This window comes from Saccopteryx leptura, chromosome 1, assembly GCF_036850995.1.
Source record: "Saccopteryx leptura isolate mSacLep1 chromosome 1, mSacLep1_pri_phased_curated, whole genome shotgun sequence".
Lineage (NCBI taxonomy): Eukaryota > Metazoa > Chordata > Mammalia > Chiroptera > Emballonuridae > Saccopteryx > Saccopteryx leptura.
The window spans coordinates 180,448,046-180,465,790 of record NC_089503.1 but is presented as its reverse complement, the minus strand read 5'-3'; the positions used below and the strand labels follow the sequence as shown (position 1 = coordinate 180,465,790).

Sequence of the window (17,745 nt, the reverse complement as noted above, 5' to 3'; positions counted from 1 at the left end):
ACCGTGTTCCCCCGTACATCCCGTCTCCCTCCCCGTACCGCTCTCCCCCTTTCCCTCCAGGATTTGCTTTTCTGCTCTCCTCCCATACTATCACCCTATCATCCCCTTTCCCTTTCCTTCTGGATCCTTTGATCCTGCTTCTGTCTCTATTCCGCTCCTCAGTTCATATTGTTCATTGATTCCTCAAATGAGGTCATATGATATTTTTCTTTCTCAGCCTGGTTTACTTCACTTAACATAATAGTTTCCAGTTCCATCCATCTTGTCGCAAAACATATTTCCTTCTTTTCCATGGTATTCTGTTGTGCATATATATATTACAGCTTTTTTTTTTTCTTGTATTTTTCTGAATTTGGAAACTGGGAGGCAATCAGACTCCCGCATGTGCCCGACCGGGATCCACCCGCATGCCCACCAGGGGGCGATACTCCGCCCATCTGGGGCATGGCTCTGTTGCAACCAGAGCCATTCTAGCGCCTGAGGCAGAGGCCATAGAGCCATCCTCAGTGCCCGGGCCAACTTTGCTCCAGTGGAGCCTCAGCTGCGGGAGGGGAAGAGAGAGACAGAGAGGAAGGAGAGGGGGAGGGGTGGAGAAGCAGATGGGTGCTTCTCCTGTGTGCTCTGGCTGGGAATCGAACCTGGGACTCCTGCATGCCAGGCCAACACTCTACCACTGAGACAACTGGCCAGGGCCTGTACCAGAGCTTTTTAATCCAATCGTCCAATGACGGACACTTGGGCTGTTTCCAGATCTTGGCTATTGTAAACAATTCTGCCATAAACATGGGGGTGCATTTCTCCTTTTCAAACTGTACTATGGTATTCTTGGGGTATATTCCTAAAAGTGGGATGGCTGGGTAAAAAGGCAGTTCAATTTTTAATTTTTTTGAGGAATCTCCATACTGTTTTCCACAGTGGCTGCACCAGTCTGCATTCCCACCAGCAGTGCAGAAGGGTTCCCTTTTCTCCACATCCTCGCCAGCACTTACTCTGTGTTGTTTTGTTGATGAGTGACATTCTGACTGGTGTGAGGTGATATCTCATTGTGGTTTTAATTTGCATTTCTCTAATGATTAGTGATGTTCAGCATTTTTCATATGCCTATTGGCCATCTGTATGACCTCTTCAGAGAACTGTCTATTCAGTTCTTTTGTCCAATTTTTGATTGGATTGTTTACTTTCCTGGTGTTGAGTTTTATAAGTTCTTTATAAATTTTGGTTATTAACCCTTTATCAGATGTATTGTCGAATATGTTCTCCCATTGTGTGGTTTGCCGTTTTATTTGTTCATATTGTCTTTAGCTGTGCAAAAGCGTTTTAGTTTAATACAGTCCCATTTGTTTATCCTGTCCTTTATATCCCTTGCACATGGAGATAAATCAGCAAATATATTGCTGCAAGTGATGTCGGAGAGCTTATTGCCTATGTTTTCCTCTAGGATGCTTATAGTTTCATGACTTACATTTAAGTCTTTTATCTATTTTAAGTTTATTTTTGTGAATGGTGTGAGTTGGTGGTCTAGTTCCATTTTTTTGCAGGTAGCTGACCAATTTTCCCAACACAATTTGTTAAAGAGACTGTCTTTACTCCATTGTATGCTATCACAACCCTTTCAAATATCAATTGTTCATAAAGGTGCGAGTTTATTTCTGGGTTCTCTGTTCTGTTCCATTGATCTATATGCCTATTCTTATGCCAGTACCAAGCTGTTTTGAGTACAATGGCCTTGTAGTATAACTTGATGTCCGAAAGTGTGATACCACCCACTTTATTCTTCTTTTTCAAGATTTCTGAGGCTATTTGTGTTCTTTTTTGGTTCCATATGAATTTGTGGAATATTTGTTCTATATCTTTGAAGTATGTCATTGGTATTTTAATAGGAATTGAGTTGAATTTATAAATTGTTTTGGGTAATATAGACATTTTAATGATGTTTATTCTTCCTAGCCATGAACACGGTATATGCTTTCACTTGTTTGTATCTTCCTTGATTTCTTTTATCAATGTTTTATAATTTTCCAAGTACAGGTCTTTAACCTCCTTGGTTAAATTTACTCCTAGGTATTTTTTTGTTGTTGCCATAGTGAAGGAGATTGTTTTCTTAATATCGCTTTCAGACAGATCATTGTTGGTGTATAAAAATGCCTCTGATTTCTGAGTATTAATTTTATATCCTGCTACCATGCTGAATTCATTTATCAGGTCCAGTAGTTTTTTACTGCGACTTTAGGGTTTTCTATGTACAGTATCATATCATCTGCAAATAATGATAGTTTTACTTCTTTTCCAATTTGGATGCCTTTTATTTCTTCTTGTTGTCTGATTACTGTGACTAGGACTTCCAGAACTATGTTGAATAAGAGTGGTGAAAGGGAGCACCCCTGCTTTGTTCCTGATCTTAAGGGGATTGCTCTTAACTTTTGCCCATTGCGTATGATGTTGGCTGTGGGTTTGTCATAGATGGCCTTTATGATGTTGAGGTATGTTCCTTGTATACTCACGTTGCTGAGAGTTTTGCTCATAAATGGGTGCTGGATTTTATCAAATGCTTTTTCTGCATCTATTAAAATTATGTGGTTTTTCTCCTTCCTTTTGTTTATGTGATGAATCACATTGATTGATTTGCAAATATTGTACCAGCCTTGTCTCCTCAGAATAAATCCCACTTGATCATGATGTATGAGTTTTTTCATGTATTGCTTGATCCAGTTTGCTAATATTTTGAGAATTTTATCATCTATATTCATCAGGGATATTGGCCTATAGTTTTCTTTCTTTGTGTTGTCTTTGCCTGGTTTTGGAATCAGAATTATGCTCACCTCATAAACAGAGCTTGGAAGTTTTCCCTCCTCTTGAACTTTTTGAAATAGTTTGAAGAGGATGGGAGTTAGTTCTTCTTTGAATATTTGGTAGATTTCACCTGTGAAGCCATCTGGCCCTGGGCTTTTGTTTGTTGGGAGTTTATTGATAACTGTTTCGATCTCATTTGTTATCATCAGTCTATTTAGGTTTTCTGATTCTTACAGATTGATTTTTGAAAGATTACATTTTTCAAGGAATTTGTCCGTTTCACCTAGGTTGTTTAATTTTTTGGCATACATTTCTTCATCGTATTTTCTTACAATCCTTTGTATTTCTACTGTGTCCATTGTTACTTCTCCACCCTCATTTCTAATTTTATTTATTTGAGTCCTCTCTCTTTTTTTCTTGGTGAGTCTGTTTAAGGGTTCATCAATCTTGTTTTCTTTTTCAAAGAACCAGCTCTTGGTTTCAATGATCATCTGTATTGTTTTTTTAGTTTCTATGTCATTTATTTCTGCTCTGATCTTTATTATTTCCTTCCTTCTACTTCATCTAGGCTTTACTTGTTCTTTTTCTAGTTCTTTTTGTTGCAGGATTAAGTTGTTTTTTTGAGCTTTTTCTAGCTTCTTGAGGTATGCCTGTAATGCTATGAACTTCCCTCTCAGGACTGCTTTTGCTGTGTCCCACAGATTTTGAGTTGTTTTAGGTTCATTTTCATTTGTTTCAAGGAAATCTTTTATTTCTTCCTTGATCTCATTGTTTATCCAGTTGTTGTTTAATAACATTCTGTTTAGTTTCCAAGTGTTTGAATGTTTTTCAGTTTTCCTATTGTAGTTGATTTCTAGTTTCATGCCATCATTGTGCTCAGAGAAGATGCTTGATATGGTTTCAATCTTCTTAAATTTGTTGAGACTCGTTTTATGCCCTAATATGTGGTCTATCCTAGAGAATGTACCATGAGCACTTGAAAAGAATGTATATTCTGCTGCTTTAGGGTGGAAGGTTCTGAAGATATCTATTAAATCCAGTTGATCTAGTATATCCCTTAATTCTGTTGTTTCTTTGTTAATTTTCTTTCTTCAGGATCTATCTATTGATGTTTGTGGGGTATTGAAGTCTCCTACTATTATAGTATTGCTGTATCTCCCTTTATGTCCATCAATATCTGCTTTATATATTTAGGTGCTCCTATCTTAGGTGCATATATATTTATAATATTTATCTCTTCCTGTTGGATTGCTCCCTTCATCATTATGTGGTGACCTTCTCTATCCCTTACTATAGTCTTTGTTTTAAAGTCTATTTTGTCAGATATAAGTATTGCTACCTTAGCTTTTTTATTTCCATTTGCATGAAATATTTTTTTCCATCCTTTTACTTTCAGTCTATGTGTATCTTTCATTTTGAGTTGCGTCTCCTGTAGATAGCATATATACGGGTCCTGTTTTATTACCCATTAAGTTACCCTATGTCTTTTGCCTGGAGCATTTAATCCATTTACATTTAAGGTTATTATTGATATGTACTTGTTTATTGCCATTTTATTCTTTAAAGTTATATTCCTCTTTTACTATATTCTTTTCCCCCTTTGTTCTGTTTACAACAGGCCCCTTAACATTTCTTGCAGCATTGGTTTGGTTGTAATAAATTCCTTGAGTTTTCTTTTGTCTGGGAAGCTTTTTATTTCTCATTTAATTTTAAATGATAGCCTTGCTAGATAAAGAAGTCTTTGTTATAGGCTCCTGTTCTCCATTACTTTGAATATGTCTTGCCATTCCGTTCTGGCCTCAAGTGTTTCTGTTAGAAGTCAGATGTCATCCTTATGGGGGCTCCTTTGCAGGTGATAGCCTTTTTTTCTCTAGCAGCTTTTAATATTTTCTCTTTATCTCTTAGCTTTGGTATTTTAATTATGATGTTTCTTGGTGTAGATTTTTTTGCATTTCTCTTTAATGGAATTCTCTGTACTTCTTGTGTGACTTTTCCCTGCATCAATTTAGGGAAGTTTTCAGCTATGATTTGACTGAACAAAGTGTCTAACCCTTGTTCTTTCTCTTCTTCTTCAGTAACCCCTATGATGCAGATGTTGTTTCTCTTTAGATTGTCACAGAGCTCTCTTAGAGTTTCCTCAGATTTTTTCAGTCTTTTTTTTTTGCTGCTCCGCTTTTGTGCTTTCACTTATCTTGTCCTCTAAGTCGCTGATTCGATCCTCTGCTTCATCCAGCCTGCTTTTAATTCCTTCCAGTGTAGTCTTCATTTCTGATATTGTGTTTGTCATTTCTGTCTGATTCTTCTTTATAATTATCATGTCGATTTTGATGCTTTCAATTTCTTTATTGAATTGTTCATTAAGTCCATCCATTGTAGCTTTGAGATCTTTAAGCATCCTAGAAATCATTATTTTATACTCTGCGTCCAGTAATTTGATTACTTTCGATTCATCCAACACTTTATCAGAGGATTTATCTTGTTGAAGCATATGACTTATGCTTCTTTGCCTACTCATTATTCTCTATATGACTTGTAGGCTTCTTTCAGCTGTGATCTCCTTACCTAGTAGAATCTCTTTGAAGTCTTGATTTGTTTGTTTTCTTCTCAGTTTTCTTAACTCAGTGGTAGTCTTGTTTACTCATCTTATCAGGGGGCTTATTTGAAGCTGTATCCAGGAATGCGGTGGGTATAACCTGAAACTCTGAAGGCTGGATTTTCCAGCATCTCTCTGGGGGCGGGGTGCTTTCTCCATTTCAGTAAAGGAAGGTGTATCTTAGATCTTCATGAAGACCTGAGTTACTGCCCGTCCTCCCCACTTCCAGTTTTCAGCTGTGTCTTGTTGCTGTGATTGGAACTGGAGAGCTTTCTGGAGGTGGGTCACCCTGAAGCACTTTAGGCTTCTGCTTTGTTGAGGGTTCAACCCCTCCCTTAGCTATGGCCACCTCTGCACTGGATGAGTCAGCTTCTCAAGTCATCCCATGCATTCCTCTGCCTGTCACTGTCTGTCTCTCTCTCTCCATTTTCCTTTTGGAAGACAAGCCAGCCCTCTCAGCACACCTCCATCCCAGGCAAGTGGCTGTAAACGATATTTTCTGCCTTTCTGTAATGAGAGCCCTTCTAGGCTCTCAGTCTCACCCCACTTTCACTCCTGGAAGCAGAGGAGCACCCACCCACCATGGCTTGGAGCTCCCTTCCAGGCTTGATATGGCTTCTTCTTTGCTCCTTAGTTTTTGAGACCTGTTCTTTTAATCCAAAGTTGGTTTTTCATGCTGATTGTTCCTAAATTAATTTCTAATCCAGTTTGGTGGTGTGAGCTGGAAGTCTGTGCATCTGACTACTCTGCTGCCATCTTGAGAGTTCCCTGTTTTATTTTTGTCTGTTTGTTTGTTTGCACTTGCTATTTGGTATATGGGGTGGCTCAATTGAAAGAAAACAAACATAAAACAAAACCAAAAACGTAGTCACCAAGTGGATGATAGGACTGAGGGGCAGCTGAGGGTCCAGAGGGATTCTCCTTGTGGGGAGAGAGACCCTGAGAGGTGTGAGTACTCAGTCCCAGGACTGGAGCCCCAGCCTTGAGACCCAGAGTCTGGAGGAGACAGCCTGACAGCATTGAGCAGGGAGAAGAGTGCGATTTATGTCTGCAGGAAACAGCTTGAGAAGAAATTGCAGCCTTAAAGAGCAAGCGCAGGAAATCTCGCTCACAGCCACTTGCCTGGGGCTCAGGGAGTTAGGAGGGCTGAGAGGGCTGGTCTTGCATGAGGAGGGTAGGGAGATGGAGGCACAGGGACACAATCGTTGATGGGAAGAAGAACACCTGTGCTGAGTCATTCTCCAATACTGAGGCGGCCATAGGCAGGGGGAGGGGCACTCCCTCCATCCAGCACAAGCCTAGAGTAAGGCCAATTGACCCACCACCAGGAAGCTCTCCAGCTCCACTCAGCATGAAGGCCATTCGGAAAAGAGGAAGTAAAGGGGAGAGACAGTGAATCAGGTTTCTAGGGAGACCTGAGCTACACCTCCCCCTTCTGATATGGAGAACACACCCTACCATCCGGAGAGTAACTGGGCAGACCACACCTTCTGGTTCTCAGAGGTCATACCTACCGCATTTCTGTGGATTTACCATACAGAAAAAGAAATGAGCAAGATATGCCCACTACCTCTGTCCTAAACACAGAAGTTCCCTGCTAGGCTCAGCAAACAAACAGCAGGGAAATTAAGACTTTTATGCTGCTCAACTTGTTAATGAGAGTTAAAATTTGAGCAACCAGCAGAGTCTGAAGGATTAAGCCCTGGAGGAGGGGGCTGCATCCCATATACTAACCTCAGCTGCGCAACCCCAACAAGCTTGCAAACTGCACACAGAAAAAACAGGAAGACAGAAAAATGCAATCCGTATGAATCCACAAGAGAAATCCCCAGAAAAAGAACTGAATGAGATGGAAGTAACCAAATTACCGAATGCAGTTTAAAATAATGATTGTTAGGATGCTTAAGGATCTTAGGGCTACAATGGATGGACATAATAAGCACCTAAAGAAATAGCAGGCATCAAAAAGGACATTGAAATCATAAAAAAGATTCAATTAGAAATGACAATTACAATATCAGAAATGAAGACTACACTAGAAGGAATCAACAGCAGGCTGGATGAAGCAGAGGACTGAATCAGCAACTTAGAGGACAAGATAAATAAAAACAGAGAAACAGAGCAGAAAAAGAAAAGAGGTTCAAAAAGTCTGAGGAAACTATAAGAGAACTCTGTGACAATATAAAGAGAAATAACGTCCGCATCATAGGGGTTCCTGAAGGAGAAAAGAAGGAATAAGGGATAGAGAATCTGTTTGAAGAAATCGTAGCTGAAAACTTTCCTAAGTTGATGAAGGAAAAAGTCACACAAGTTCAAGAAGCACCAAATTGGAAAAGAAGAAGTAAAACTTTCATTATTTGCTGATGATATGATACTGTACATAGAAAACCCTAAAGTTGTAGTCAAAACTCTATTGGAACTGATAAATGAATTCAGCAAGGTGGCAGGGTATGAAATCAATATTCAGAAGTCAGTGGTATTTATATACTCCAACAATGAACTGTCTGAAAGAGAAATTAAGGAAGCAATCTCCTTCACGATTGTAACAACAACAACAAAATAAAGTACCTAGGAGTAAATTTAACCAAGAAGGTTAAAGACCTGTACTTGGAAAATTATAAAACAGTGATAAAAGAAATCAAGGAAGATACAAACAAATGGAAGCATATACCATGTTCATGGCTAGGAAGAATAAATATCGTTAAAATGTCTATACTACCCAAAGCAATCTATAAATTCAATGCAATTCCTATTAAAATACCAATGTCATACTTAAAGATATAGAATACATATTCCAAAAATTTATATGGAACCAAAAAAGAACATGAATAGCCTCAGCAATCTTGAAACAGAAGAATAAAGCAGGGGGTATCACATTTCCTGATATCAATTTATACTACAAGGTCATCGTACTAAAAACAGCTTGGTACTGGCATAAGAACAGGCAAACAGATCAATGGAACAGAACAGAGAATGTAGAAATAAACCCACACCTTTATGGCCAGTTGATATTTGACAAAAGAGGTAAGAGCATACAATGGAGTAAAGACAGTCTCTTTAACAAATGGTTTTGGGAAAATTGGACAGCTACCTGTGAAAAAATGAATCTAGACCCCCAACTTACACTTAATAACTTATTTTGTTATTCACAAAAACAAACTCAAAGTGGATAAAAGACTTGAATGTAAGTTGTGAAACCATGATCATCTTGGAAGAAAACATAGACAGTAAGCTCTCCAACATCTCTCGCAGCAATATATTTGCTGATTTAACTCCACAGGCAAGTGAAATAAAGGACAAGATATACACATGGGACTGTATCAATCTAAAAAGCTTTTGCACAGCAAAAGACAACATGAACAAAATAAAAAGATAACCCACACAATGGGAGAACATATTCGCTAACATGTTCAATAAGCAGTTAATAACCAAAATTTATAAAGAACTTATAAAACTCAACACCAGGAAAGTAAACAATCCAATCAAAAATTGGACAAAAGAACTGAATAGACAGTTCTCCAAAGAGTACATACAGATGGCCAATGGGCATATGAAAAAATGTTCAACATCACTAATCATTAGAGAAATGCAAAGTAAAACCACAATGAGATACCACCTCACACCTGTCTGAATGGCGCTCATCAACAAAACAACACATAATAAGTGCTGGAGAGGTCGCAGAGAAAAGGGAACCCTTCTGCACTGCTGGTGGGAATGCAGACTGGTGCAGCCACTGTGGAAAACAGTATGGAGATTCCTCAAATAATCGAACTGACTTTTGACTCAGCTGTTCCACTTCTAGGAATATATCCTAAGAATAATAAATCACTGATTCAAAAGAAGAAATGCACCCCCATGTTTATGGCAGCATTATTTACAATAGCCAAGATCTAGAAACAGCCCAAGTATCCATCAGTAGACCAGTGGATTAAGAGGCTTTGGTATATATATGCAATGGAATACTATGCGGCCATGAAAAAGGAAATTTTACGCTTTGCGACAAGATGGATGGACCTGGAGACTATTAATCTAAATGAAATAAGCCAAAATTTTATTTTGGCAGATAAAGAAAAATATCATATGACTTCACTCATATGAGGAAGCTAATGAACAATGTTAACTGAGGAACAGAATATAGGTACAGAGGGGTCAAAGAGTCTAGATGGGAAGCAGTCAAAGGGAATGGGGATGAGAGGAGGGGATCAAAGAAAGGAAAGACATTAGTGAGAGTATACACATAACAGAGGGAGATAGCAGGATAGTAAATCATGAGGGAAAGGAGTAAGGCTATGGGGGGAGGGGTCAAAAGGGGTATCAAGGAGAACACGGTGGGGGGAGAGAGGGAGATATATTTGGGGGAACATTTGTAACTATGTAAACACAACAAATTAAAATCAATAAAAATAATAAAAAAAGAACTGGGAGGGAGTTTTATTTCCCCCTTTTGATGTCCTCCTGTAGCCAAGTCATCATTCATTCATTGGTCCTTTTGTTTATTTCATTGAACATCTACAGTGTGGCAAACCACTGAGTGAGGATATACTGAAAAGAGATTAAATGTGTTGAACATAAAATACAAATTTGTTAGATTTTGATCCTGCTGGGATCTGTTAACATACTTACAAACACTGAGCTTTTTTGTTAATTCTTTTTATCTGGAACTTTGGCATTGATGATGGTATGGTATCAGTAACAGATAAAGGTACTGTTGAATAGTAACTGTTTTCAGTACGTATTAGACTTGCTATCCTTAAGAGTAACTTTATTTTCTAAAATTATAGGTTCTAATTGGATTGCATATCCTCAACAGAGCTAGTCTGCATTTATGCTAGAGCTTATTTAAAAATGTACAGAAATATAAATCCAGTTTTGCTTTTATTTATTTATTGTATAACTAGAATAGTTTGCTTTGACTTCCACTTTTTCACATAATCATTGTTTTTGTTTTCTAAAGGAACAAAAAATAAAATAAACAAATTAAGTTATATTTCTCAGTTTAAAGCAAAAACACATCAGGAAATTCTAAAAGAAAGGTTACAGTGCTCCCATGAATTTTGTGATATTTGCAGCAACTTTTTCTCTCCCTTTTTTTTAAACAAAAAGCGCTCTTATGAAACTGCTAATAATTGTAACTTCGTTCAGTATTACATATTTCTTAAAATATAGCTGCTTTCCAAATACCACACATAATTTCAATCACTTTATCTTTCAGAGATCTTTTTTTCTATTTTTTTCATTTTTCTGAAGCTGGAAACAGGGAGAGACAGTCAGACAGACTCCCGCATGCGCCCAACCGGGATCCACCCGGCACGCCCACCAGGGGCGACGCTCTGCCCACCAGGGGGCGATGCTCTGCCCATCCTGGGCGTCACCATGTTGCGACCAGAGCCACTCTAGCGCCTGAGGCAGAGGCCACAGAGCCATCCCCAGCGCCCGGGCCGTCTTTGCTCCAATGGAGCCTTGGCTGCGGGAGGGGAAGAGAGAGACAGAGAGGAAAGTGCGGTGGAGGGGTGGAGAAGGAAATGGGCGCTTCTACTGTGTGCCCTGGCCGGGAATCGAACCCGGGTCGTCCGCACGCTAGGCCGACGCTCTACCGCTGAGCCAACCGGCCAGGGCCCAGAGATCTTTTTTAATGAAGTCACTGGTCAATTCTAAAATCAACTCAAACTCCGGCTTTATAATTTTTTAGATTGTAACTCAGAGTTTGCAAAATGAAAAAGAAAATCACAGTTGGCTTTTTCTGATCATGTAGAACTTGGCAGTGAAAAGAGCCTGCAAGCAGTTCCTTGAGTTGAACTTGAAACCACAGTTTTGAACTTGAGCTTTTAGCAAAGCGCACATAACAGTCCAACTTACAGTTATTTCACTTTATGTGTATAGAAAGATCCCCATGTCACTTTCTCTTTGGTCTGCTGGTCATTGTTATCCAGTTGTTAAATTCCATATATCCCAGAATCTCTTCTGTGGGGTTTATTTAACCCACAAGAATGGATCCTTGCTATTTTAAGTGCCAGAGTGTTTTGGCATTCATTTCATTTCTCTCCCTCTTAGCTTAGGGTACTTCTGAGAATTGCCGGGGATGGGGTGGGGATTGGTGATAATGAAACCCAGTGGGATAAGATCATGTTCCCTTCTGAGTATTACATGGGTGACCAGGGCATTAGAGGGGACTCAGCATTACTAACCATTGAAAGAAGAAGTGTCTTCCTGAGTAGGTGAATGAATTTAATTGGAAGAGAAAAGTGAACAAGAGGATAGTGGAGGAAGGTAAAAAGGAAAGGACATACATTTGTTTAAGTAAATGAGAGGGGGAATTAGCAGTGTAAACAAACCCTTAGATGTCCCTTCTTATGCTTACTGCTACTTTGGGGTATAGTGGCCAGCTTTCCTACCTGGTTGTTCTTTTTCCTTTCAAGCTGCCCCCTTTTATTTAGAAATGAATTTCCTCTTCTCTGGGCTTTGATCTGCATCTCTTAGTGCCAGTCCTGTCCATAATAGGTTACTGTCCCTGTAGCCGCGTCCTGCCATGAATGCCTGACACCTTCTGGCTTCTTTGCTTGCCGCTTGCCCAGTGAGGACAGAGGGTCTTTTTCTGGGGCATGCAGTGATGTGTGTGCTGAGCCGGTCCGCCTTGGCTCTTCTACTAATGCGTCTTACTTCTTTTTCTTTCTGACTTAGGAATACATGATCGCTCGGTCATTTCTGGTTTTGAATGTGCTTTCTGTGCCAACAGAGAAAGAGATGACTTAATGTCAGCGCTGGTGTCTGTGAGAAGCAGCCTGGCAGAGGGGCAGCAGAGGGAAGTCAGTGCCTATGAGCAGGTGAAGCAGGCTGTGCTCATGACGGAAGAAGCCATGTTTGAGAAAACCAAGGCAAGTCTAACGGATTCAAATAAAGGCATGCCACGGTCGCTCTGTTTTCTCCCTGGCAATTCCTTTGCTTATGCTCCCACTCTTTCCCAGACTCGCAAAGTAAATACCAGTCTGTTCATGTTGACTTTGCTAAGTTAAACCAATTTGCTGTTTGGAGAGTTCTTATTCCTCTGCAAACACTCTGTTGTTTCACTCTTTAGAGAACATAGTACAATGTGGTCAAGTCCTTTCGAAGGCTTGTGTGTTTAATCTTTTTATTTGCTGATCATTTTTAATGCTGTTAAAATCTTTTTTTAAAAAAATTGGTTCTTTTAAAGAATCTGTTAGGCTGACACTAGTTAACATAATTATATAGGTTTCAGGTGTACCTGCTGTTAAAATTTTAACACCCATATGTGTATGTTCATGTATCACTAATGAAAAATGTTTTTTTGCTATACATGGGAAATTTTGAGAACCTCCAGCTATGCCACAGTTAATAATATATGTGTATTTCATAGCATCCTCAGCTATGGTCTGGATCCACTGTATACAAAATCAAACATGTTTAATAATAATGATGAAGACAATAGTGATCAGGCAGTATTCTAGAAACTTTGGATAGGAGATTACTATTGGTTCATTGCTGTCTTTGGGGACCACACCTTAATCCGTTCACTTTGCTGTGTGTGTATTTTCCCCAGACATGCTGAGCACACTCGATGTGCTCACTAGCCACATGTAGCTGGCGGTTACTGTATGTACAGACAGCTCTTTGATCATCACAGTCTGGTCTAAGCCCTATGATAGCATCAGTGTTTCACTAAAGTGCTGGGCTATTTTATAGTAAGCCTCTTCTTAGTTATTGCCTAATCCATTTGTGTCTCTGTCCAGGTCGTCCCCAACCCTTCCCAGACCATTTGACCATCACTGTTTTTACTACTAATTCACCTGTGCCTTCTGAAACTTATGTTCAATTCTGACCAAACTCCGCAACTTATTTTTTTCCACAGAGACAGAGAGAGAATCAGAGAGAGGGACAGACAGGGACAGACAGACAGGAAAGGAGATGAGAAGCATCAATTCTTCGTTGCGGCACCTTAGTTGTTCATTGATTACTTTCTCATGTGTGCCTTGACCCTAGGGCTACAGCTGACTGAGTAACCCCTTGCTCAAGTCAGCGACCTTGGGCTCAAGCTGGTGAGCTTTGCTCAAACCAGATGAGCCCACACTCAAGCTGGCAACATCGGGGTTTCAAATCTGGGTCCTCTGCGTCCCAGTTCGACGTTCTATACACTGTGCCACTGCCTGGTCAGGCCACCACATTCTTGACTGTTTTCTTCCACCTTCTAGTTTCTTCATTTTTACTGACATCTTGTTGTCCCTTGATCATAACATAAACCATAGGGCCTCCAGAGAAGGCCCTCGACCACTCATTCCATCTCACCCAGAGACAATGGCAGAATTAGTGCTCACTTTACTCCCAATTGCCATTTCTTTGCCACCTGCTTTGTCACTAGTCCTCTTCAAATGTCTTTGTTGTTTTTCCCCAACTCTAGTCAATATCAACTCTCAGTCTAGATGACACTATTTGATACTTTTTAAATTTTGTTTTATTTTTTGACACTTCTTTTAAAAAAAGAAATGCATCCATTTTATTACTCGGGTTTATAGAATAATTATGCTATCTTTGACACTTTTTAAGAGCTTTAATATTTGACCCTTTTCCCCTTGTTCATCCAGACTGCTATAAAAATATACCACAGGCTGGGTGGCTTAAACAGTGAACATTTATTTCTCATAGTTCTGGAGGCTGGGAAGTCCAAGGTCAAGGCAACGGCATGTCCAGTGTCTGGTGAGAACCACTTCCTGGTTCATAAATGCCATCATGAGGGTGCTTTCTTGGGTCCATTTCCTAAGGGCACTAGTCCCATTCATGAGGGCTCCACCCTCATGACCTGGTCACCTCCCAAAGGCCCCACCTCCTAACATCATCACATTGGAGGGTAACGGTCAGCATATGAACTTTGGAGGGGCACTGATATTCTTTCTGCAAGAGTCTCCATCATATCTCCTTTTATCAGCTTTGAAGGTTTCAATAACAGTGTTGTTAATATATGTACACCTTAGTCCCAACATAGTCCCACACACTTCAGCTTCCTTTACTCTGTTTGCCCCTTTTCTACCATAACTCCTACATTAACTGAGGCATCCCTGAGACCTCAGATTTTGAACCTGCTCTCTGGCCAGAGCCCTTCCACTTGCTCCCCATCCCGGTTCAATTTGTTCCGAGTCCTCATTCCTGCCCTTAGTTTTCTAGCCTCCTCTCTTGTCTCCAGGCTGGTCACCTTCACTTTCCATTTAAATGTGAACTTCACAGTCCCAAACGGAACTTGTACTCACTCCCGCCAGTCTGATGGGTTGTCTGCTTACTGAATAGCACCTTTGTCCACTAACATGCCCTGACAGTGATCTGGATGTCATCCTCTCCTGTGCCGGACTTCCAGCCAATCACCAAACGCTCATCTTAGTTTCTGAATTATTGGAATTCTTTCCTTCCCACCACCTTTCTTAGGCCGTTGCAATCCCCGGACTTGTGAATTACACAAGCCTCATGGCCCTTTCATCACCCTGTGACAATGCAGCCAGAAATGATCTTTCTTCAAGGCAGATTTGATTATGTGACTCTCCTGTGTAAAATCCTTTGGCAAGCTCCCACCACCTCCACTGTTTCTGAAGTCTGTCATTACATGCTTCCTTTGAACCCTCCAGGGTCACTTCCTGTTAGTCTTCTCTTACAGCCTGTTCTCCAGCACACTCAGCTACTGTCAGCTGGAAAGGCAGTGGATTTAGAGGTTGGACACGGTCATATTAGAGTTAGCCAGACCTTGCTTCAACCTCCAGCCCCTTTCTTCACTAGGCGTGTGACTTCGGGCAAGTTATTCTCTGTGCCTCACTGTTTCCTCGTCTGCTAAACGTCTGACTCATGGGATTGTTATGGGAGCCCTACTTTAAAATGCATATGTAGGTTATTTTGTAGAAACTGGCGCAAATTATTTTTCTCAATAAGTGGTGGTGGCAGTGACTGTTAATTCCTAATTACATTATGTCTTGGCCAGTTTGGGGCATTTATATCTACCATGCAAATTCTTCACTCCTGAAATCTTAGCTTTCATACTTCTCTCCCTAGAAAAATCTCTGTTTCCCATGTCTAGACATGATGTGACTTTTATGTACCTTTAAAGCAGGGTTTGCTCAACCTTGGCACTGACATTTTGGCCTACGTAATTCTTTGTTTTGGAGGATGTCCTACACATTGTAAGATGTTTAGCAGCATCTATTCCCCACGTTCTGACATCCAAAGTTGTCTTCAGACATTGTCAAATGTCCCTTGGGGGCAGAGTGCAAAACTGCCCCTTGTTAGGAACCACTCCTCATTATGGCATTTATCAAAATGAATCATTTTTGCTTCCTTGCCTGAATGCTTCATTAAGCTTTAAAATCTTTGAGAGGGAGGAAACTCTCCATCTGTTTGCCATTAAACCCTTAGCATTGTGCATAGTGCTTAGCACTTAATAGGTACTCATTAAATGCCCGCTAAGGGACTTGCCATCCGTTCTAGCACCAGAATTCCTTTATTCTTATCTTTCTGTTTTACCTGCATTGCCAGTTCCTGTCAAAGTGACACCCAATAACATTTGTGTTTGTTTCACTCTTTGAGCCTGTGCAAGCACTGCAGAGGAAAGCCACTGAGCCAATTCCACAGGAGGGTAATACTGGTCACCTCCAGTGGTATTAAGTTCTGTTGAGCAATTCTTTATTTTTCTTTTGAATACCTAACTACTTTAGAGAGAAATTTCATGTTCTTCATTTCTCAACCATACCCTTAGCCCCCCATTCTCAGAAGATGAGTCACTTTGCTGGGATCACAAGTGCCTCTTCAGTGCCTTCTCATTTTTCCTTGCTCAGCTGGCTCTATTGTTGCCCAAGATGGAAGCTCTTCCCCTAAGTTCTTTTTTTTTTTTTTTTTTTTTTTGCATTTTTCTAAAGCTGGAAACAGGGAGAGACAGTCAGACAGACTCCCGCATGCGCCCGACCGGGATCCACCCGGCACGCCTACCAGGGGGCGACGCTCTGCCCACCAGGGGGCGATGCTCTGCCCATCCTGGGCGTCGCCATGTTGCGACCAGAGCCACTCTAGCGCCTGGGGCAGAGGCCACAGAGCCATCCCCAGCGCCCGGGCCATCTTTGCTCCAATGGAGCCGTGGCTGCGGGAGGGGAAGAGAGAGACAGAGAGGAAGGCGCGGCGGAGGGGTGGAGAAGCAAATGGACGCTTCTCCTATGTGCCCTGGCCGGGAATCGAACCCGGGTCCTCCGCACGCTAGGCCGACGCTCTACCGCTGAGCCAACCGGCCAGGGCCCCCTAAGTTCTTAATATCTGCTCCTTGTAGGGTTTCAGGGACCCTGAGCTGTTTACCATCACACGTTTCTTTATCTTTCATCCTTCCCTCTTCCTGTCTCCCCCAGCTATCTACATCTGTTATTCTGGTTTTAACCCAACAAAGAGCAGCCTTTTCTTGAGCACCTTCCACTTAATCCATTTTCTGCTCACAGAAATGTCACTGGTAGACCTTCCAATGCACGTGGGGGTCAGGCTCTCAACACTGTAGTCTGATCTGTTGCTGAATTGCTCACTCGATGGTCACCAGTCATTTCCTGATTCCCACGCCCAGTGACCTCATCTCACTTCTCATTTGACTCAGCTCTGCAGTTTTGGAAGCCCTTCACTGTCCATTCATAACATAGCCTTTCTTTCCCTTGATTTAGCTGCTGTTTTACTCTTGTGGGTCCTCTTTCTATTGCTCTTGTCTACTTCTCTTAGTCTCTTTTAAATTGTGTTCCCCAAGCCTTCGATGCAGACTTTCTCAGAGGGTCTTTCTCCATGTTGCCTGAATTTCTGGGGCCAAACTATCACTGTCCTTTGAACACCCCCCCCCCCCCCGGTGCCTTTAGTTCTTTAGTTCTAATAGGTCTCCTGAGTCCCAGACCTCCAGTCCTTGCTGCTGCTAGACCTCTTTACATGGATTCTAATCCCTAGCATTTAGAACTCTATACAACCAGATTATGAATTCTCTCCACCTTCTTGTCTACCACTCCCGTTCCTTCATTTTTTGTGCTATTTTTACAGAAATAGCCAAGTGAGGAATACAGTGATAGATGTCCCACACCTGACTTTTAAGGTACCATGTTCTGTATTGCCTATTTTACCAACAGCCCCGGCTCACATCCTTTACAATACCTTGGCTTTTCCTCATCCCTCACTCTTGACATCTCATTACCGAGGGCTCTCTGCAAAGCCAGCAGTTGCCGCCGTCATGGCCAGGCACATGCAGCAGGTTCCCATTAGATTTGGACAGACGGTAAAGAAACAGTGTAGCCCAGGGGTCTCAAACTCAACTCAGCATGTGAGCCGCAGAGCAAGATCACAGCCATTCGGTGGGCCGCACTAGG

General features: G+C 41.1%; 2 protein-coding genes across 9 annotated transcripts in view; one reads left to right on the top strand and one right to left on the bottom strand.

Annotated features, from left to right (window-relative positions):
* Positions 1–17,745, top strand: part of SDCCAG8 (SHH signaling and ciliogenesis regulator SDCCAG8) — a 237,851-nt gene that overhangs the window by 40,021 nt on the left and 180,085 nt on the right. For all 6 annotated transcript variants that reach the window (XR_010751137.1, XM_066382023.1, XM_066382006.1 and 3 more), the window contains one exon: positions 12,117–12,255. Coding sequence is in view for 5 of the 6 variants with exons in the window: in XM_066382023.1 (XP_066238120.1) it covers positions 12,117–12,255 (139 nt within the window). In the remaining variant the exon portion in view is untranslated. The remainder of the gene's footprint in view (positions 1–12,116; positions 12,256–17,745) is intronic.
* CEP170 (centrosomal protein 170) overlaps positions 1–17,745 on the bottom strand; it is a 182,641-nt gene that overhangs the window by 153,322 nt on the left and 11,574 nt on the right. The window lies entirely within an intron of this gene.